The sequence below is a fragment of the Musca domestica genome, unplaced genomic scaffold (genome assembly GCF_030504385.1).
Source record: "Musca domestica strain aabys unplaced genomic scaffold, Musca_domestica.polishedcontigs.V.1.1 115, whole genome shotgun sequence".
Lineage (NCBI taxonomy): Eukaryota > Metazoa > Arthropoda > Insecta > Diptera > Muscidae > Musca > Musca domestica.
Genome location: NW_026712145.1, coordinates 1,756,903 through 1,780,966, shown reverse-complemented (window position 1 = coordinate 1,780,966; position 24,064 = coordinate 1,756,903). Strand labels below are relative to the sequence as shown.

The following is a 24,064-nucleotide window of genomic DNA, read 5'->3' as shown; positions in this document are numbered from 1 at the left end:
TCAAGGACCAAAGGAACGTGGATTTTTTAAAAAATATTTTTTTCAAGGACCAAAGGAACGTGGATTTTTTAAAAAATATTTTTTTCAAGGACCAAAGGAACGTGGATTTTTTAAAAAATATTTTTTTCAAGGACCAAAGGAACGTGGATTTTTTAAAAAATATTTTTTTCAAGGACCAAAGGAACGTGGATTTTTTAAAAAATATTTTTTTCAAGGACCAAAGGAACGTGGATTTTTTAAAAAATATTTTTTTCAAGGACCAAAGGAACGTGGATTTTTTAAAAAATATTTTTTTCAAAGACCAAAGGAACGTGGATTTTTTAAAAAATATTTTTTTCAAGGACCAAAGGAACGTGGATTTTTTAAAAAATATTTTTTTCAAGGACCAAAGGAACGTGGATTTTTTAAAAAATATTTTTTTCAAGGACCAAAGGAACGTGGATTTTTTAAAAAATATTTTTTAAAATTCCCTTCCCAAACTACACATTATACTCCAAGTAAATCATATTCCCGCCTGCCTCCTGGCTATAACCTGGCAACAATTATTGTTTATTCGATTATCTTTTACCAACAACTTTTTGTATTTAGGTATTCAATTCAACGTTCACTCTCACATTATTTAATGTTCATAAATTAAATAATGTCTGCCACCTAGCTAGTCAGTTAACCAGCCAGTTAGTAAATAATGCAGACAATAATCGTCCCGGCGGGGATTTGGGAATTTGCAGGTATTTGTGATGTGTCTTCGTTGAATATTAAATATTTCTATTTGAATATTTATTCACAGAAAACAATTTGATTTATTGGTGGGGATGAACAAAAAAACCTGTTGAAGACAATGACGAATTATGGAAAAACACGGAATCTGGGTGATGGGGCTTATCATTACGATATCCCACTTATTTGTGCAGGAATGTGTGTCCAATGATATGCCTTTAGGGCGAGCAGGATTTTGAAATTCGAACATCATGGAATATTTTTCTGCACACACACATTCTGGAGATATTATATCTGCATATACTTAATTTGTCTCCCCGTTATTTATTAATTATAATATCGAAAGTATAACATGACTAGTTCAGAACCTGACTATAAAATGCCTTAATTCCTCTCCTTATCACTTCGAATCAAATAATTGTTAATTGCTAATACAGTAACGTTTAAATGACGCCCATGTGTTAGACATTCATTAAAACCACACTCATACAGCGGCATAAAGTGGTCTCGTGGGTGTATGTGTGCAAATGATATGAAAACAAATAATGGTAGGTGTGTGTCTGTCTGTCGGCTTAACAAATTGTGTTAAATAATAAATGAATAAACAAAACATTTACAGGACAACCCTCTTGTACCTGGAACTAAAAAAAATTGTCTTTGAAAAAAAAAAAAATAAATAAATAAATAAAATAATTGAAAAAAAAGTAAGATGATTGGCCTTGGCTGCTCAGGTCCTGAAAAAAATACTCAAGTTGCTACTGTTCTTGAAAAAATATTCTATAAAAATTGAGAGATGATTGGCCTTTAGGTCCTTGAAAAATAAATCTTTAAAAAGTCCTCGAAGTTAGGTCTTCGAAAAAATTTTTGTTATGAATCCACGTTGCTACTGGTTCTTGAAAAAATGCTATTAAAACAACGTTTGTTGTTGACGTTATTCACACCAAAGATGCATTACCCACGTTCTCCAGATATATATATACATTATCCATGTCATCTAGATGTCGTAGATACATTATCTAAGGCATACGCACATTATCCATTATGTTTACATATCGTAGATACCTAATCTACCTTGTATATATACTATAGATGGATTATAAGGGATGAAGATTCGTTATTTATATCCTCTAGATATCGTAAACACATTATTCAAGCCATAAATACATTATTCACATTCCCTATATATGGTAGATACATTATACGCGATATAGATATATTATCCACGCCATTTAGATATGGTATATATATTATACAAGACTTAGATACATTCTCCGCTTCATCTAGATATCGTAGATACATTATCTACGTCATTTAGATATCGTAGATACATTGTACACAACGTAGACCCATTATCAACATCATTTAGATTTCGTAGTTACATTATACACGATGCAGATACATTATCCACGTCATTTAGATATCGTAGATACATTATAAACGACGTTGATAGATTATCCACGTCTTTTAGATATCGTAAATACTTTACTCACGTCATTTAGATATCGTGCATACATTATCCACGTCATTTAGATATCGTAGATATATTATATAAGACGTAGATACATTATCCGCGTCATTTAGATATCGTAGATACATTATCAATGTCATTTAGATGTTGTAGATACATTATCCACGCCAATTAGATATCGTAGATACATTATCCACGTCATTTAGATATCGTAGATACATTATACACGACGTATATATATTGTCCACGTCTTTTAGATATCAGGGCTACATTATCCACATCACTTAGATATCGTAGATACATTATCCACGTCATTTAGATATCGTAGATACATTATCAACGTCATTTAGATGTTGCAGATACATTATCCGCGTCATTTAGAAATCGTAGATACATTATCAACGTCATTTAGATATTGTAGATACATTATCCACGCCATTTAGATATCGTAGATACATTATCCACGTCATTTAGATATCGTAGATATATTATCCACGTCATTTAGATATCGTAGATACATTATACACGACGTATATATATTGTCCACGTCTTTTAGATATCAGGGCTACATTATCCACATCACTTAGATATCGTAGATACATTATCCACGTCATTTAGATATCGTAGATACATTATCAACGTCATTTAGATGTTGTAGATACATTATCCACGCCAATTAGATATCGTAGATACATTATCCACGTCATTTAGATATCATAGATACATTATCCATGTCATTTAGATATCGTAGATACATTATCCACGTCATTTAGATATCGTGGATACATTATACACGACGTAGATACATTATCCATGTCATTTAGATATCGTAGATACATTATCCACGTCATTTATACATCATAGATACATTATCCACATTCTCTATCGTAGATACATTATCTATGCCAACGATACATGTCGTAGATGCATTATTTACACCATAGATACATTATCCATGATGTGTACATATTGTTGATACATTAGCTACTCCAAACATTAATGTCGTAGATACATTATCTATACCATAGATACATTATCCATGATGTATACATATCGTAGATACATTACTTAAGTCTCAGATATATTATCTGCATTGTCTAGATACTATAGATACATTATCCATGCCATAGATACACTATCCAAGTTATCTAGATACTACATATATTATTCTCGCAATAGATACATTATCCACGTTTACGATAAGCTCTAGATACATAATCCGCACCTCAGATATATTATCCAAATTATCTAGACACTGTAGACCCTTTATCCTTACAATAGATACATTAACCATCTTTACGATATGCTCTAGATACATTATCCACGCCATAGATACATTATCCTAGTTATATAGAAACTGTAGATACATTTAATGGTCCTTTGGTTCTTGAAAATATATTCTTTACAAAATCCACGGTTATCGAGGACCTAAACCTCGTTAAAATGTCTTAAAAATTTGAAGTCCTTAAAAAGATTTTTTCTAAAACAAATCCACTCTCTTTTTGACTCTTCTCTCTACACTGTTTCCTCTCTTCCCTTTCAGAATAATAATCGATAATATGTGTCCAAATTGAGAAAGAACTAGTATAACGTATTAGTAAATATATTAGTAACATGTTCTCAACTGCCACTCTCCTCCATGCAATGCGATGAGGCATTGACAAGTGTTTTTGTGTGTGTGTGCGTGTGAGTAAATAAATAAATCGATTGAATGAACCCATTCAAATGAGAGTTCGCTGAGAATAATAGCAGTCCAATTGCATGATGAATGAAATGGCTGATGAACGTATAAAAATTAGTTACGACTCTAAGGAATTGGAACTAAATTTTAATGCACACATATTACTCCCGTCCTATCCTAATAAGCTGTATCGTAGCCTGAAGAGAAATACCTCTTCTCCTTTTCACTTTTCCACCCTGTTGCTTTCCCTCTCAGGCTATTTTCCTTTTATTTCTAAAACAAATTTGCTTTAAGTGTTGCTATGAATATTTTATTTGAATGTAAATATTGGTATTTAGGTAAGTGTGTTGACAATTTGTAGATCTGTTTAGAGGGACGACAAACGTGTCGTGGTGAAGGTGATAGCCAAATGTGGCAACTTGGTAAAAAATTCTGGCTATTGTTATTCAAGTGTTTGGCAGCGCAAAAGAAGGGAAGACAAATGACTGAAGGACATTGTTATGAAGAAACATAGGCAGGACATGATGGAGAATCAGGGAGAGAGGGAGAAGGATAATAAAACCGATTATTAAGGGAATTGTGGAAAAATTTTGAGGGGTAGGATTTTTAGGTGGCAATCATTTCTTAGTTTTTAGATAAGAAACCAATTTCCTTAAAATTCGTATGAAAAAATATTATTTTTCAAAACCTGACCTTCAAACCGGTTTTGAAAAAATCCCCACATTTCCACATCACCAAAAAACCTCCTGCATAACAAGTAGCCCATGGGTAAGCTAGACACGAGTCTCTTCATTTCATACGTGAGCACTTCTTTTGCCAGCAGAAGATGGCCGGCCAAGCAAGCTTAAGGTTAATAAACTTTTCAGGGACCCCAAAAGCAACAGCTTGTCATGGTTATTCTGCAACAACAACAACAACAACAAAAATGCAAGTCTGACAAAATACTTAGACAAAATGGGGGAAAAATTAATAATGTCCTCGTTTGTTTCTAGGGTCATAAACAAAATGCTGAGTATGCTGATGACGACGATGATGATGAACTAGAAAATAAGGCACTTGATGGGGCCATGAGAATGGTTACGTTAAGTCCTTTAAGTTTTTGCTACTGAGACAGAGATGGGAGTGCGTATTTTTTTAATAAAATATCCACAAAATGTGGATAATTATTTTAAAGTGGATAATTTATTTATCCAATGTGTGGATAATTTATTATCCACATACTTGGATACACTTTTATCCACATACTTGGATAATTTGTTTATCCACAGCATACAATGTATTTGCGACACCTAGATGACATGAATAATGTATCTATGATATGGATAATGTATCTAAGATTTCTAGAGAACTTAAAAAATGTATCTACAATATTTAAATTACGTAGATAATGTATCTACGATATCTAAATGCCGTATATAATGTATCTAAGTCTGGTATAATTTATCTACGATATTTAAATGACGTGGATAGTGTATCTACGATATGTAAACGACGTGAACAATGTATCTACGATATTAAAATGAAGTGGATAATGTATCTACGATATTTAAATGAAGTGGATAATGTATCTACGATATTTAAATGACTTGGATAATGTGCCTACGTCTTGTATAATGTATCTACGATATTTAAATGACGTGTATAATGTATCTACGTCTGGTATAATGTATCTATGATATCTAAATGACGATGATAATGTATCTACGTCTGGTATAATGTATCTATGATATCTAAATGACGTTGATAATGTATCTACGTCTGGTATAATGTATCTACGATATCTGAATGACGTGTATAATGTATCTACGTCTGGTATATTGTATCTACGATATCTAAATGACGCGGATGATGTATCTACGTCTGGTATAATGTATCTACGATATCTGAATGACGTGTATAATGTATCTACGTCTGGTATATTGTATCTACGATATCTAAATGACGTGGATAATGTATCTACGTCTGGTGCATGTATCTACGATATCTGAATGACGTGTATAATGTACCTACGTCTGGTATATTGTATCTACGATATCTAAATGACGTGTATAATGTATATACGATATCTAAAGGACGTGGATAACGTATCTACGTCTGGTATAATGTATCTACGATATCTAAATGACATGGATAATGTATCTACGTCTGGTATATTGTATCTACGATATCTAAATGACATGTATAATGTATTTACGTGTGATATAATGTATCTACGATATCTAAATGACGTGGATAATGTATTTCCGTCTGGTATAATGTATCTATGATATTTAAATGACGTGGATAATGTATCTACGTTTGGTATAATGTATCTACGATATCTAAATGACGTTGATAATGTATCTACGTCTGGTATAATGTATCTACGATATCTGAATGACGTGTATAATGTATCTACGTCTGGTATATTGTATCTACGATATCTAAATGACATGGATGATGTATCTACGTCTGGTATATTGTATCTACGATATCTGAATGACGTGTATAATGTATCTACGTCTGGTATATTGTATCTACGATATCTAAATAACGTGGATAATGTATCTACGTCTGGTGCATGTATCTACGATATCTGAATGACGTGTATAATGTATCTACGTCTGATATATTGTATCTACGATATCTAAATGACGTGTATAATGTATATACGATATCTAAATGACGTGGATAACGTATCTACGTCTGGTATAATGTATCTACGATATCTAAATGACGTGGATAATGTATCTACGTCTGGTATAATGTATCTACGATATCTAAATGACGTGGATAATGTATCTACATCTCATATAATATATCTGCTATAATGTATCTACGATATTTAAATGACGTGGATAATGTATCCACACCTCATATATTGTATCTGCATCTGCTATAATGTATCTATGATATCTAAATGACGTGGTTAATGTAGCTACGGCTGGTATAATGTATCTACGACATCTAAATGACGTGTAAAATGTATCTACGTTTGGTATAATGTATCTACGATATGTAAATGACGTGGATAATGTATCTACGTAGTCTAAATGACGTGTATAATGTATCTATGTATCTACGTCTGGTATAATGTAAATACGATGTTTAAATGACGTGGATAACGTATCTATGATACCAAAATTACATGGATAATGTATCCAGGTCTTCTATAATGTATATGCCATATCTAAATCACGTCGATAATGTATCTACGATATCTAAATGACATGGATAATGTATCTACGATATATAATTGACGTGGGTAACGTATCCACGATATATTAATGATGTGTATAACGTAACTACGATACCAAAATGAAATGGGTAATGTATATAGCTCTTGTATAATGTATATGCCATATCTAAATCACGCCGATAAAGTATCTACGATATCTAAATGACATGGATAATGTATCTACGATATCTAAATGACGCGGATAATGTATGTACGATACATATAATTTATTTATCCACCAAATAAGGATAATTTTTTATCCACAAAACGTGGATAATTTATTTATAAAAATTCGAGAATAATTTATTTATCCACAAATGGGGAAAATTTATTTACGTTGATACTTATTAATCCACGAAATGTGGATAGTTTATTTATCCACAAATGTGGATAAAACGATTATCCACAGAAGGTGGATAATTTATTTATCTAAATTTGAGAATAATTTATTTATTCGTAAATGTGGGAAATTTATTTATCCACAAAACATTTAAAAATTTGTTTATCCACAAAATGTGGATAATTTATTTATCCACAAATTTGGATAATTCATTTATCCACAAAATACGGATCATTGTTTACCTACGAATGTTGATAATTTATTTATCCACAAAACGTGGATCAGTTGTTTATCCACAAATCGAGGATAATTTATTTATTCCCAAATTCAATTATCCGAAAAATGAGAATAGCTTATTTATCCATAAAGATGGATAAATTATTTACCCAAAAAGATGGATAATTAATGTGGATAATTTACTTATCCAAATTTGTGGAAAATTTTGCTTTTCCACAAAAGTGGATAATTTATTTATCCACAAACAAGGATAATTTATTTATCAATAAATGTCGAAACATATATCATTTTTTATCCACTAACGTGGATAATTTTTCCTCCACAAATGTGAATTTTTTATTTATTCATAAAGTCTGGATATTTTTTATCCACAACCGTGGATAATCTATTATCCACAAATTTAGCTAACTTATTTATCCACAGGTGTGGATAATTTTTTTTATCCGAATTTTTTGATAAATTATGTATCCACAAATTACAAATAATTTATTTATCCTTTAAATTTGAATTATTTATTATTTATACGAATACCTCCTTCCCATCCCTGTTGACCTGCATGTGTCCAAGTGCATGTGTGCCACTTGTCGTCGTATTTTTTATGTAATCGAGACGTACTACAAATGACACAACCCAGAACGAAAAAAACAAAAAGGACAGACACTGCGTGGGCGTAAGGACGAGTAAATATTTACGAGACAACAAAGGAACAACGTACGGACACGGATAGAATGTAATTAAGTAGAAATGTATATTTGTTCAAGCATGCACGCACGCACACAGGCTTGGGCAAGGAGCAGCAAATAATCCTAATTAAATGATTTTCGAATTTTCACAAAGGTCAAGAAAATAAAAGGGATAAGTGGGATAAAGGAATCAAAAGGGAATGAGAAGAGTACTTCTTTGACTTTAGAAAGGAGTTGTAATTCAGATTACCCATCCTTGGGTATTTCGAATGTAATTGGAAAATATTTGAAAATGTAATCTCCCACTTACCTTCATAATCGATTCGCCCATCCTGATCCAGATCCGCTATGGCCAATAGCTGTGTCAGCTGTGTCTCTGTCAGGGGCTCACCAATCATTTCCATGGCGGTTTGTAATTCATCACGGGTAATAAAGCCATTGCCATCCCGATCAAATACTCTGTAAATGAATTGGAGTGCGAAAAAACAACAAATTTACAAATTGGTTTACAACAACAACAACAAAACAATGTAATTTTCAAGTAGAGCAATAAAAGGATAAAAATGAAAAAAAAAAATCAGTTTGACATTGTGGCTTTCACCAACACCACAGCTATCTACCACACACACGCACACACACAGAGGCAGGCAGTCATGTTGTGCAAAAGATATCAGATTTTTTTCTTCGCATTTGTTTTTCCCGAGGATTTATATAACACCGCACTTAATGGCCTTTCACGCTCAATGACAGACTAGGCAAATCACAAAAACCGCAGAGAATGGCAGAGAGAGAAAAAAAAAACGTTGTAAAACGCATTTTGATGCTGACATCGGCTGGGCTTTTGTGGTGAAGGATGTAAGCTATACAGGGTTAAAGGCAAGGATGGGGAAATCTGAGGACTTAATGTTACCAAATCCACGTTGGTCCTTGAAAAATAATTTTTAAAAAAATCCACGTCGCCTTTGGTCCTTGAAAAATAATTTTTAAAAAATCCACGTTGTCTTTGGTCCTTGAAAAAAATTTTAAAAAAATCCACGTCGCCTTTGGTCCTTGAAAAATAATTTTTAAAAAATCCACGTTGTCTTTGGTCCTTGAAAAAAATTTTAAAAAATCCACGTTGTCTTTGGTCCTTGAAAAAATATTTTTAAAAAATCCACGTTGTCTTTGGTCCTTGAAAAATAATTTTTAAAAAATCCACGTTGTCTTTGGTCCTTGAAAAATAATTTTTAAAAATCCACGTTGTCTTTGGTCCTTGAAAAATAATTTTTAAAAAATCCACGTTGTCTTTGGTCCTTGAAAAATAATTTTTAAAAAATCCACGTTGTCTTTGGTCCTTGAAAAATAATTTTTAAAAAATCCACGTTGTCTTTGGTCCTTGAAAAATAATTTTTAAAAAATCCACGTTGTCTTTGGTCCTTGAAAAATAATTTTTAAAAAATCCACGTTGTCTTTGGTCCTTGAAAAATAATTTTTAAAAAATCCACGTTGTCTTTGGTTCTTGAAAAATAATTTTTAAAAAATCCACGTTGTCTTTGGTCCTTGAAAAATAATTTTTAAAAAATCCACGTTGTCTTTGGTCCTTGAAAAATAATTTTTAAAAAATCCACGTTGTCTTTGGTCCTTGAAAAATAATTTTTAAAAAATCCACGTTGTCTTTGGTCCTTGAAAAATAATTTTTAAAAAATCCACGTTGTCTTTGGTCCTTGAAAAATAATTTTTAAAAAATCCACGTTGTCTTTGGTCCTTGAAAAATAATTTTTAAAAAATCCACGTTGTCTTTGGTCCTTGAAAAATAATTTTTAAAAAATCCACGTTGTCTTTGGTCCTTGAAAAATAATTTTTAAAAAATCCACGTTGTCTTTGGTCCTTGAAAAATAATTTTTAAAAAATCCACGTTGTCTTTGGTCCTTGAAAAATAATTTTTAAAAAATCCACGTTGTCTTTGGTCCTTGAAAAATAATTTTTAAAAAATCCACGTTGTCTTAGGTCCTTGAAAAATAATTTTTAAAAAATCCACGTTGGGTTTGGATTTTGACAAATAATTTTTAAAAAATCCACGTTGCCTTTGGTCCTTGAAAAATAATTTTTAAAAAATCCACGTTGCCTTTGGTCCTTGAAAAATAATTTTTTAAAAATCCACGTTGCCTTTGGTCCTAGAAAAATAATTTTTTAAAAATCCACGTTGCCTTTGGTCCTAGAAAAATAATTTTTAAAAAATCCACGTTGCCTTTGGTCCTTGAAAAATAATTTTTAAAAAATTTAGGTTGCCTTTGGTCCTTGAAAAATAATTTTTAAAAAATTTAGGTTGCCTTTGGTCCTTGAAAAATAATTTTTAAAAAATTTAGGTTGCCTTTGGTCCTTGAAAAATAATTTTTAAAAAATCCACGTTGCCTTTAGTCCTTTGAAAAATAATTTTTAAAAAATCCACGTTGCCTTGGGCCCTTGAAAAATAATTTTTAAAAAATCCACGTTGCCTTTGGTCCTTGAAAAATAATTTTTAAAAAATCCACGTTGCCTTTGGTCCTTGAAAAATAATTTTTAAAAAATCCACGTTGCCTTTGGTCCTTGAAAAATAATTTTTAAAAAATCCACGTTGCCTTTGGTCCTTGAAAAATAATTTTTAAAAAATCCACGTTGCCTTTGGTCCTTGAAAAATAATTTTTAAAAAATCCAAGTTGCCTTTGGTCCTTGAAAAATAATTTTTAAAAAATCCACATTGGCCGTTTGGTCCTTGAAAAATAATTTTAAAAAAATCCACGATGCCTTTGGTCCTTGAAAAATATTTTTTAAAAAATCCACGTTGTTTTTGGTCCTTGAAAAAAGTAATAATTTTTAAAAAATCCACGTTGCCTTTGTTCGTTAGAAAATAATTTAAAAAAAATCCACGTTGCCTTTGTTCGTCAAAAAATAATTTTTAAAAATTGAAAAATAATTTTAATAAAATCCATGTTGCCTTTGGCCTTTGAATAATAATTTTTAAAAAATCCAAGTTGCCTTTGGTCCTTGAAAAATAATTTTTAAAATTTGGTCCTTGAAAAAATATATTTAAAAAATCCTCGTTGCTTTTGTGTTCCAAAAAAATCCGAGAGTATTGACTTGTCCAAAACTCAAAACTATTTTAATGTCCCTTTTAAAAGGGCATGGCATTTTGAGCATGTCCTGCTGATAACATTTATGCCATATGTTACCATACGCAACCACTTGTCAGACACAAAACACTTTGAGGAGGACCACAACAAAAACCAACAACTACAACAATTCCTCCAATTCCCCTTAAAAACGTGCATCCAGTTGGGGGTTATGTCATTTTCAGATGACTCCAGCCGAGAGCGAGCAGCCATCGAGGAGACAAACCACTGTGCCACATTCATGTTCAAGTGGTTAAATGGTCCAACAAGCACCCACACAATCATACATCACACACACAAATACACACTTTCAAACTATTGAACAGAGGCATGGATACATACCTAAATGCTGCAATTAAATCCTGGGTGACATCATCCAATTCATCGGGTTTGCTGGCGTTTTCCTCTTGTTGCTGTTGTTGGTGTTGCTCGTCGCGCAGGGCCTGTATGCGACCCACCCATTGCAGGAATTCCGCTTCATTTATTAAACCATTACCTAGATGACGGGAACAATGGCAGCAGCAAACACCAATAAGCCATCGGGTATTACAGAATTTGCAATAACGTGTCGGCAAACATTGTTGTCGTTGGCAGGGTACAGCAGGGCGAGAGAGTGGGGAGAGAAAAAAATACGAATGCAATTAAAACAATGAAATCGTAGCAAATAACTAAAATACTTGTTTCCCCCCATCATGAAATAAAAAATGAAGTTTTTTCCTATAACTTAATTAGAAACGATGAGAGATGGACCAATGGAATTTGGACGGTTGCAGGAGGGGAAGTCAAAGTGAATTCCTAAAAGGAATTTATGGATAGTTAGAAAAATATAATTATATAAAACATTAATTTTCTTAATCCACCAAATGTCTTCTATTCAGAAGATCTTTTTTTAGCGTGATTTTTAGAGGAGGCCCCTGAAGGGTTTCCTACCTATAGAAGGACCTTTGAAGGGCCTTATATCCATAGAAGGCCCTTTGAAGGCTCTTCTATCTATAGATGATCCTTTGCTCCTCTATCTACAGAAGAACCTTTTAAGTGTCTTTAATAAGTAGAAGGCTCATTGAAGGACGTTCTGTCTATAAAAGGCCCTTAGAAGGGTCATATATCTATAGAAGGTTCCATTAAAGGTCTTTTATCTATAGAAGGTTCTATATAGGGTCTTCTATCCAGAGAAGGACCTTTGAAGAGAATTCTATTCAAAGTAGATTTTTTGAAGGGACTTCTATCTATAACAGACTGTAAAGGGACTTCTACATGTAGAAGGCAGGGTCTCCTATTTACAGAAGCTCTCTTAAGGGTCTTCCATCAGTAGAAGGCCCTTTGAAGGATCTCATTTCTATATAAAGCCCTTTGAAGGGTCTCATATCTATAGAGAGCCTTTGAATGGTCTTCTATTTATAGGAGACCTTTCGAAGGATATCATATCTATAGAAGCTACTTTGAGAGGTATTCTATCTGAAAAGGCCTTTTAGTGAGCCTTCTAGCAATACAAGGGACATTGTAAAAATCTTATTATCGCTCTTGGACATTGGAATAAATAAATTTTTTAAAAAACCACGTCCCTTTTGGACATTGAAAAATATTTTTTTAAAAATCCACGTCCCTTTTGGACATTGAAAAATATTTTTTTAAAAATCCACGTCCCTTTTGGATATTGAAAAAATATTCTTTAAAAAATCCACGTTTTTCTTGGTCCTCGAAAAAATATTTTTTAAAAAATCCACGTTTTTCTTGGTCCTCGAAAAACTATTTTTTAAAAAATCCACGTTTTTCTTGGTCCTCGAAAAAATATTTTTTAAAAAATTCACGTTTCTATTGGTCCTTGAAAAAATATTTTTTAAAAAATCCACGTCACTTTTGGTCCTTGAAAAAATATTCTTTAAAAAATCCACGTCACTTTTGGTCCTTGAAAAAATATTCTTTAAAAAATCCACGTCACTTTTGGTCCTTAAAATTTTATTTTTAAAAATCCACGCTCCTTTTGGACCTTAAAAAAATATTCTTTAAAAAATCCACGTTTATTTGGATACTTGAAAAAATATTCTTTAAAAAATCCGCGTTTACTTGGATACTTGAAAAAATATTCTTTAAAAAATCCACGTTTATTTGATCCTTGAAAAAATATTATTTGAATAATCCACGTTTATTTAATCCTTGAAAAATTCCACCTTCCTTTTGGTCCTTGAAAAAATATTTTTTAAAAACCCACGTTCCGTTTGGGCCTTGAAAAAATATTCTTTAAAAAATCCACGTCACTTTTGGTCCTTAGAATTTTATTTTTAAAAATCCACGCTCCTTTTGGACCTTATAAAAATATTCTTTAAAATCCACGCTCCTTTTGGACCTTATAAAAATATTCTTTAATCCACGTCACTTTTGGTCCTTGAAAAAATATTCTTTAAAAATCCACGTTTATTTGGATACTTAAAAAAATATTCTTTAAAAAATCCACATTTATTTGGATACTTGAAAAAATATTCTTTAAAAAATCCACGTTCTTTTGGTCCTTTAAAAAATATTTAAAAAATCCACGTTCTTTTGGTCCTTTAAAAAATATTCTTCAAAAAATCCACGTTTCTTTTGGTCCTTGAAAAAATATTCTTTAAAAATCCACGTTCCATTTGGTCCTTGAAAACATATTCTTTAATAAATACACGTTTCTGGTGGTCCTTGAAAAAATATTCCTTAAAAATTCACGTTTCTTTTAGTCCTTGAAAAAATATTCTTTAAAAAATCCACGTACCTTTGGACCTTGAAGAAATATTTTTTAAAAAATCCACGTTCCTTTTGGGCCTTGAAAAATATTCTTCAAGGATATATGTTAATTTTGATCCTTGAAAACATTTTCTTTAAAAAATCCACGTTTCTTTTGGTCCTTGAAAAAATATTTTTTAAAAATTCACGTTCCGTTTGGACCTTGAAAAAATATTCTTTATAAAATTCACGTTCCTTTTGGTCCTTGAAAAAAATATTCTTTAAAAAATCCACGTTTCTTTTGGTCCTTTAAAAAGAATTCTTTAAAAAATCCACGATCCTTTTGGTCCTTAAAAAATATTTTTTTTTAAATCCACGTTTATTTTGGTCTTTGAAAAAATATTACTTTAAAAAAACCACGTTTCTTTTGGTCCTTGAAAAAATATTCTTTACAAAGTCCACGCTCCATTTGGTCCTTGAAAAAAATTTTTTTTTAAATCCCCTTAAATTCAAATTATATGATTTTATTTTTTGTAATTTTTTGGTGGCGTATACTTGTCGAAAGCAATCATACGCCACCGTACTCCCACCTAATTCCACATAAATTGTTTGATGATTATGAAACTACATATGGGTACATAAAGTGTTAAGTTACGAGAGTCTTCGCCAGACGTATTTGATATGGTTGAACAAAACTGTTGCATAATAACAGGCTGTAGCTCATGAATAACTAGTTATCAAATTACCAATCAGATGTGTGTAGAAGCCCTCATACTTGCAGATGTAAATGCGATGAAATTCGCGCAATTCGATGTTGTAGAGAAGTTCATGAGAAGACCCCACAAAGGGCCTCTTATACGTAAAGTACCATTCTAGGAACTTCTACAGATAGAAAGCCCTTCAAAAGGCCTTCTATATGTAGAAGATCATTTAAAGAATCTTCTATAGATAGAAGACACTTCAAAGGGCATTCCATAGATAGAAGACCCTTCAAAGAGCCCTCTATAGATAGAAGACCCTTCAAAAGGCCTTCTATAGATAGAATGCCCTTCATAAGGCCTTCTATATGTAGAAGGTCCTCGAAGGGGCCTTCCTTAGGTAGAATACCTTTCAAATGATGTTTTATAGATAGAAGACCCTTCAAAAGACCTTTATAGATAAAAAAAAAAATAATTCTTTAAAAAATCAAAGTAAGTTCGTCCTTTGATCCTTAAAAAAATATTCTTTAAAAAATCCACGTTGGTTCGTCCTTTGATCCTTGAAAAAATATTCTTAAAAAATCAACGTAAGTTCGTCCTTTGATCCTTAAAAAAATATTCTTTAAAAAATCAACGTTGGTTCGTCCTTTGATCCTTGAAAAAATATTCTCTAAAAAATCCACGTTCCTTTCGATCCTTGAAATAATATGGAGCGTATGACTGGTGTCATCACGTATACGCAATGAATGAATGAGTTTCTTCTAAGGCTTCTGAAGGCAAAGACCTTTAGAAAATACTTTTATCTATAGAAGGCACTTCAGGAGCTCAGAAGCTTCAGACGAAATTCAAATGGTCTCATTGCGTATACATTATGACAACAAGCATACGCTCCAGTGGCCAAGTAATTGAATTATTAAATAATTCATTAAAATAAACAAATTTCAAACTGTGCATAGAGATCTAGAATTTTTTTCGTATTTCAAATATCTGAAAGTTATTGCAATTTGACAATCTATGAAAATCCAAAAAAGTAGCCATATCTGTCACAACACCAATGGAGAAACCTGTATTTTTGGTCCAACAAAATTAGTTGCTTAGGTCCATAATTTCGCATTTTTTTCTCAATAAATCACAAAAAATCAAATGAGGAAAATAATTTAATACTCCTCCTGGTCTTCCGCTCTAATTTTTTATTTCCATAGATTTTTATAATCACAACATATTTTTCTTTTGGCACTGAAAAGGTTAACTGTCATCAAAGTGGCATTGGATAAGCGTGCTTGAGTTTCTACGCTCTCGTTGAGGTGGGCGTATGTTGAATGAGCGTTATTTGTACAAAACATGTTAATAATACGCAGTGAGGTTCCACAACAGCGGTTAACAGGAAGTAAATGAGGCCAGGGATGCAAGGAGAGAGAGTAACATGGCACACAAGCAGCGACAAAGAAAAAGTGGCTTAAAACCGGAAATTAAATATTTGTTTTCACTGTAAACTATTTAAGTTTTTTTTTCGAAAGAAGTGAGTTGGCAAGCAAAGTTCAATGTAATTTCCTAAGAAATTTATATTCTTTTTTGTTTGATTTGAGTATGTATTCTGCCCTTGATTTTTATTACCCTGGAATAAAATTTATTGGCTTTTTGGAAGGCTATTTCCATGAGGCAATAAAGGTTAAGTGGCAAAGTTATGAGGCAACATGTCTGGCGCTAATATTTCCAGCAAATTTCATTGATATTTTCCATAGTTATTTTATACATCGGGTGTATTGAGAATTTCAGGCTATACACATGTGTTTGAAGACGGGTTTAAAGTAATACCATCAAAATATCCAAAGAGATCTATGAACGTATACGTTGTGACATAAATTATACGCACCAAAGTTCAAGATATTAAATTCTAGAGTACGATTTGGACATATTGAAAAAATAATAGGGACTGCCTGTAACAAAGCCTCGAATATTGTATTTCCAATTTTAAAACATGATCCTTATTTAAAAATTTTTACAATGACAGTAGACTATGTTATAAAATTACAAAAAATATGAAATACAAAGCAGCTCCATGCCGCTTTTTTACAGAGGCTGTTTTTTTATTTCAAAATTCAATTTTTTCCAAATGAAACCAGTTCCTCTTCTGATTTTTTGTTACGGAATCCTAGACCTATTTTCGAAATTCGATAATAGTAATATGCTCCATTTGTACCAAATTATCAGTCCTAAAACTCTCATAAATAATCTCTTAAATCCCTTACACCTCTAAGCTTCTCCCACAAAATCGCCAAATTTTACATTACCTTAGAGGCTTAACAACCAAATGCCTCGGTAAGCGATTCATTGCAAATCGAATTATGTTCATTTCGGATAAACGAATGTCATATGACAAATGGCGGCGGCTCAGTTGTAATCTACCCGGCAAGTATAGAATTTTCTCCTCTCAAATTCGTGGGGCATGGGGAGGCAAACAATTTGCCATTGTTTGGGAATTTTTTCGGTTACACAACTAAGCGTTTATTATTTTAATGGCATTTTTCATGATTGTTTGCAATTGTTGCTGATGTTATTTAAGTGGTTTTTAAAAACAATGAAATGTTAGCTTTTCTTTATAAAAAACACATTATATTTTGAATTGTTATTGTATTATTGTTATTTTAATTGTAGATGTAATGCATTATTTGTCTAGTGCCTAAATGTATGCTATTTTACAAGGTTAGAATTTAGTAAGGCAAGCAAATAGCAACAACGAAAATGTAAGACCGGCATTCCGTTCTTCACATGGAATTCAGGGACGTTTCTCTTATCCTTTCTCAGAAAGGCTATCACAGAAACAGTGATTCACTTGGTTTTAAAATAAATGGAAAAGAAGGAAAAATAAAAAAGGAACACTGGTGCGTATAATTGTTGCCATAACGTATACGCAGCCGAGTACTCAGATAAAACAAGAAATTGCAGTTGTAAAAAGTTGGCAGGCTATATCAAAATTTTAGAGCTACAAGTTTCTCAATTTTTCCACATTTTTACACAAGGGATTAGTTGGCTCCAACAAAAAGGAGGAGGGTTTTTATTTTTTTAACAAGAGACTGCTTTAATTAATCGAGGTACCATACACTTGAATTTGGATCTATTTTTTTGTTCTTCGCCTGGAATTCAGGGGCGTTTCTCTTATCCTTTCTCAGAAAGGCTATCACAGAAACAGTGATTTACTTGGGTTTCAAATTAAATGGAAAAGAGGGAAATAAAAAAGGAACACTGGTGCGTATAATTGTTGCCATAACGTATACGCAGCCTAGTACTCACATGAAATGTGAACTTGCAGTTGTAAAAAGTTGACAGGTTTTATTAAATTTTAGAGCCACATTTTTCTCAATTTTTTCCACATTTTTACACAAGGGATTAGTTGGCTCCAACAAAAAGGAGAAGGGTTTTTATTTTTTAACAAGAGACTGCTTTAATGAATCGAGGTACCATACACTTGAATTTGGATCTATTTTTTTTGTTCTTCGCTTGGAATTCAGGGACGTTTCTCTAAACCTTTCTCAAAAAGGCTATCACAGAAACAGTGATTTACTTGGGTTTCAAATTAAATGGAAAAGAAGAAAATAAAAACGGAACACTGGAGCGTATAATTGTTGACATGACGTATACGCAGCCGGGTACTCAGATAAAACAAGAAATTGCAGTTGTAAAAAGTTGGCAGGTTATATCAAAATTTTAGAGCCACAATTTTACCACACTTTTACAAGGGATTAGTTGGCTCCATCAAAAAGGAGAAGGGTTTTTATTTTTTAACAAGAGACTGCTGCCCTAATGGACTGAGGTAACTTGAATTTATTTTTTGAACTAAGAATCTTGAAAAATGTCCCAAAACTGTGCATAATGCTGCTGCCAATGCTGCAGAACATGGTTATATTTTTAAACCTTTTCAAAACTATGCTTTTAAATAATGAAAAAAAAGAGAAAATAAAATCCAGGAGAACATCGATGCGTATAAATGATGACATTAAGTATACGCTGGAATTTCAGTTTAATGACGACCAGGAATACAAATGTGTGTGTGTGGCTATTGGGTAGTGGAACTATCAGAACATTTGCGGCGACTTTAAAAAAAAAAATGCTAAATTTGTCGGAAATATTAAAGGTTTTTTTTATAAACAAAAAATTGGTGGTATTTTTGAATGGTACTTATAAGGTATAGACATTTCCGATGTTCACAGACACACAATGAAATTTGATGTAGAATATTTCTTCCTTTGACACTTTCCCCAAAAAATGGGAAGTTAAGGGAGAATTTGACTTGGAATGAAAATGTGTTAAATTAGAAGTAAAGACGTAACACATACAGGATGAGATGAAAAAACTGCAATCAACTTCAGACTGATGCCATTTTTAAGCCACTTGTCCGACAGCTGTTAAAATTATTCCAGTGACAGCTCATTATATTGTTTTCAAGCGTACAAAAGCATTTTGGTGAGAATTTTGCGGGAAAAAAAGTTATTCGTGGTTCGGAATTCAAGAGTGATAGTGTGATTTCTTTATATTTGGCTGGAAAACCACCAACCATATGGAGTGCTCTCCAGTATTTAAATGTGAATAAATCTTTTGTGTCTCGTACCATCGCTCGTTACCGATTACATGATACTGGTAGCATAGCCCAACGTCAAGGAAGAGGACGGAAGAAAACAGCAACATCAGCAGAAATGGTTCGAAAAGTAAAGAAGCGACTTGATCGAAACCTGCGTCGCATTGGCAGAAAAATGGCTCATGAGCTGAACATATCGCAATATTCCATTCGGCAAATATTGAAAAATGAGCTCGGCCATAAAGCCATTGCAATTCCAAAAAGTGCAAGAACTTACACCGCAACAGAAAGAAAATAGACTCAAAGGAGCTAAAGAGTGCTTCGCTTGGCCGAAAATGGTGAACTGGCGAATTAGGTTTTCTCCGTCTCCGATGAGAAAACATTCGTTGTCCAGCAGTTTGTAAACAAACAAAATGATCGTGTTTACTTGCCAAAGAGGTCAGCTGAAAATGTGCACCTTCGGTTGGCCACCAGAACTCAAGCGCCGGCCATGGTGATGGTGTGGGCCGCCATAAAAGCCGATGCTCGCTCTCCGTATTAATCGACCGTGGCATCAGAATAAATGCCGATTATTATCGTGAAAATATTCTGAAGGGTGTATTAAAGCCTTGGGCATGCAAATATTTTGGCCGCAGACCTTGGACATTCCAACAGGACTCAGCACTGCAATCGCACTCAGCACGCCCCACCCAAGAATGGTTACAAAATGAGGTTCCTCGTTTCATTTCCAGCGCACAATGTCCACCAAAATCTCCGGATACCAATCCGTTGGACTATTGTGTCTGGGGAGTATTTTGGAAAGCAAGGTTGGCACTAAAAAATACCAAAATATCGATCACCAAGCAAGCGCCTCGCCGGGAATGGGCCAAAATACCGCAGAGCAACATTCGGGCAGCGTGTAACGGTTTCATTGGCTGTTTGAAGGACATAATTCGTGCCAAAGGTGACCAATTCGAACAAATCTAAACTTATTCTAAAATTTGATGCTATTTCCGACATTTTTTTTTGCTTTCATTCAATAAAATTTGAAAATGAAAAAAGGAAAAATTATGGGGTTCGACTTTGTTGCAGTTTTTTTTTATTTTATATTAAATATAAAAATTTATTTTCTTCAGAGACCCACAATGAAATTTGATTCAGAATATTTCTTCCTTTTGCAATTTCCCCAAAAAATGTAGAATTAAGGGAGATTGTGACTAGGGATGGAAACGTGTCAAATTAGCAGTAGTAAATGTAAACACATATTTTTTTCCTTTGGTTTATAACATTAGAACGTAATTTTCTTAAAACGTATTACACCTAGATGTATAGTTTGTTCTGAGATTTATATCGAAATTTCGTGTAGAATATTTCTTCTTTTGACACTTCCGCCGAACAATCATGTCTTGAGGGAGATTTCGACTTAGAATGGAAACGTGTTAAATCAGCAGTAAAAAAGTAAACCCATAATTTTCACTTGAAATATTTAAATTTCTAACGTCATTTTCTTAAAAACTATTGAACCTAGGTGTATGACTTATTCTGAGATTTATAGTGAAATTTGATCTAGAATATTTCTTCCTTTGACATTTTCCATAAAAAATAAGTTTTAATGGAGATTTTGACCTGGCATGAAAACGTATTAAATTATCAGTAAAAAAAAGAAACCCATAATATTCACTCGTAATATATAATTTTCGACTGTATTTTTCTTAAAAACTATTATACCTAGGCATATGCTTTATTCTGAGATTTGTGGTGAAATGTTGTGTAGAAGAACTCTTCTTTTGATACTTTCGGCCTAAAACGACATTTTATGTTATTTTTAGGCATTAAATCCAAAAAAGGCCATGGAAAAATTGATCAAAAAATTAAGAAATATTTTCGCGTTTTTTTTGTCAACATTGATTTGAATATTTTCTTAATATATAATGGAAATAAGTATATCTTTTCCTTGGTGACTTATGGTGAAATTTGGTGCAGATTATTTCCTCTTTTAACACTTTCTACCTAGAACCGAATTTTATGTTACTTTCATGCAGCAACTTGAAAAAAGACCGAGGAAAAATTTATCAAAAAAAGTAGGGATTCTTTTGCGTTTTTTCACCATATTGATGGTGGTGATTTTCGTAGGATATAGTGGAAATATTGAAATATCTTTTGTGATGACTTATAGTGGAATTTGAAGCAGATTATTTCCTCTTTTAGCACTTTCCACCTAAAATGAGATTTTATATGACTTTTATGCATTAACTTGAAAAAAGACCGAAGAAAATTTATCAAAAACATTAGGGACATTTTACGCGTTTTTCCCCATATTGATGGTGGTGATTTTCGTAGGATATAGTGAAAATATTGATTTCTCTTCTTTGATGACTTATAGTGAAATTTGATGAATAATAATTTTGTCATCCTTCTAAACTGATGCTTTGCAGGATACATTTGTATAAACTCTCATAAAGTATAGCTTTAATAACGTAAACCCATAATTTTCACTTGAAATATTTAAATTTCTAATGTCATTTTCTTAAGAACTATTGAACCTAGGTGTATGACTTATTCTGAGATTTATATTGAAATTTGATATAGAATATTTGTTCCTTTGACATTTTCCACAAAAAATTAAGTTTTAAGGGAGATTTTGACCTGGCATGAAAACGTATTAAATTATCAGTAAAAAAAAGAAACCCATAATATTCACTCGTAATATATAATTTTCGAATGTATTTTTCTTCAAAACTATTATACCTAGGCATATGCTTTATTCTGAGATTTGTGGTGAAATGTTGTGTAGAAGAACTCTTCTTTTGATACTTTCGGCCAAAAACGAAATTTTATGTTATTTTTAGGCCTTAACTCCAAAAAAGGCCATGGAAAAATTGATCAAAAAATTAAGAAATATTTTCGCGTTTTTTTTTTTTTGTCAACATTGATTTGAAAATTATCTTGATATATAATGAAAATAGAGATTTCTTTTCCTTGGTGACTTATAGTGATATTTTGTGCAGATTATTTCCTCTTTTAACATTTTCCACCTAAAATGAGATTTAATATGACTTTCATGCAGCAACTTGAAAAAAGACCGAGGAAAAATTTATCAAAAACAGTGGGGATTTTTTTGTGTTTTTTTTCACCATATTGGTGGTGGTGATTTTCGTAGGATATAGTGAAAATACAGATTTCTCTTCTTTGTTGACTTATAGTGAAATTTGATGAAGAATAATTTTGTCATCCTTCTAAACTGATGCTTTGCAGGATAAATTTGCATAAACTCACATAAAGTATAGCTTTAATAACGTAAACCCATAATTTTCATTCTAAATATTTAAATTTCTAACGTCATTTTCTTAGAAACTATTGAACCAGGATGTATGATTTATTCTGAGATTTATAGTGAAATTTGATCTATAATATTTCTTCCTTTGACATTTTCCACAAATAATTAAGTTTTAAGGAAGATTTTGACCTAGCATGGAAACGTATTAAATTAGGAGTAAACAAATGTGAACACATAATTTTAACTTGTAATATATAATTTTCGAATGTACTTTTCTTCAAAACTATTATACCTAGGCATATGGTTTATTCTGAGATTTGTGGTGAAGTCTAGTGTAGAACAACTCTTCTTTTGATACTTTCGGCCTAAAACGTAGTTTTATGTTATTTTTAGGCATTAACTCCAAAATAGGCCATGGAAAAATTGATCAAAAAACTAGGAAATATTTTCGTGTTTTTTATAGCAATATTGATTCCAATATTTTCTTGATATATAATGGAAATAAATATATCTTTTCCTTGGTGACTTATGGTGAAATTTTATGCAGATTATTTCCTCTTTTAACACTTTCCACCTGAAATGAGATTTTATATGACTTCCATGCATTAACTTAAAAAAGACCGAGGAAAAATTTATCAAAAACAGTGGGGATTTTTTTGTGTTTTTTTTTTCACCATATTGGTGGTGGTGATTTTCGTAGGATATAGTGAAAATACAGATTTCTCTTCTTTGTTGACTTATAGTGAAATTTGATGAAGAATAATTTTGTCATCCTTCTAAACTGATGCTTTGCAGGATAAATTTGCATAAACTCACATAAAGTATAGCTTTAATAACGTAAACCCATAATTTTCATTCTAAATATTTAAATTTCTAACGTCATTTTCTTAGAAACTACTGAACCTAGGTGTGTGACTTATTCTGAGATTTATAGTGAAATTTGTTCTAGAATATTTCTTCCTTTGACATTTTCCACAAAAAAGTAAGTTTTAAGGGAGATTTTGACTTGGGTTGAATACCTATTAAATTAGGAGTAAAAAATGGTAACACATTATTTTTACTTGTAAAATACAAATTTTTAAGATAATTTTCTTAAAAACTATTACACCTAGACATATGGTTTATTCTGAGATTTATAGTGAAAATTTGTGTAGAGCAACTCTTCATTTGATACTTTCGGCCTAAAACGAAATTTTATGTTATTTTTAGGCATTAACTCCAAAAACGGCCGAGAAAAAAATTATCGAAAAAATAAGAAATATTTTCGTGTTTTTTTTATAGCAACATTGATTGCAATATCTTCTTGATATATAAAGGAAATAGAGACAACTTTTCCTTGGTGACTTATAGTGAAATTTGGTGCAGATTATTT

The 24,064-nt window shown here is 32.0% G+C and overlaps 1 protein-coding gene across 5 annotated transcripts in view; it reads right to left on the bottom strand.

Annotated features, from left to right (window-relative positions):
* LOC101888654 (calcium-binding protein E63-1) overlaps positions 1-24,064 on the bottom strand; it is a 233,132-nt gene that overhangs the window by 7,855 nt on the left and 201,213 nt on the right. For all 5 annotated transcript variants that reach the window (XM_059132213.1, XM_059132211.1, XM_059132212.1 and 2 more), the window contains 2 exons: positions 11,814-11,967; positions 8,654-8,802 (listed from right to left, as the gene is read on the bottom strand). In XM_059132213.1, coding sequence (XP_058988196.1) covers positions 8,654-8,802; positions 11,814-11,967 — 303 coding nt within the window. The remainder of the gene's footprint in view (positions 1-8,653; positions 8,803-11,813; positions 11,968-24,064) is intronic.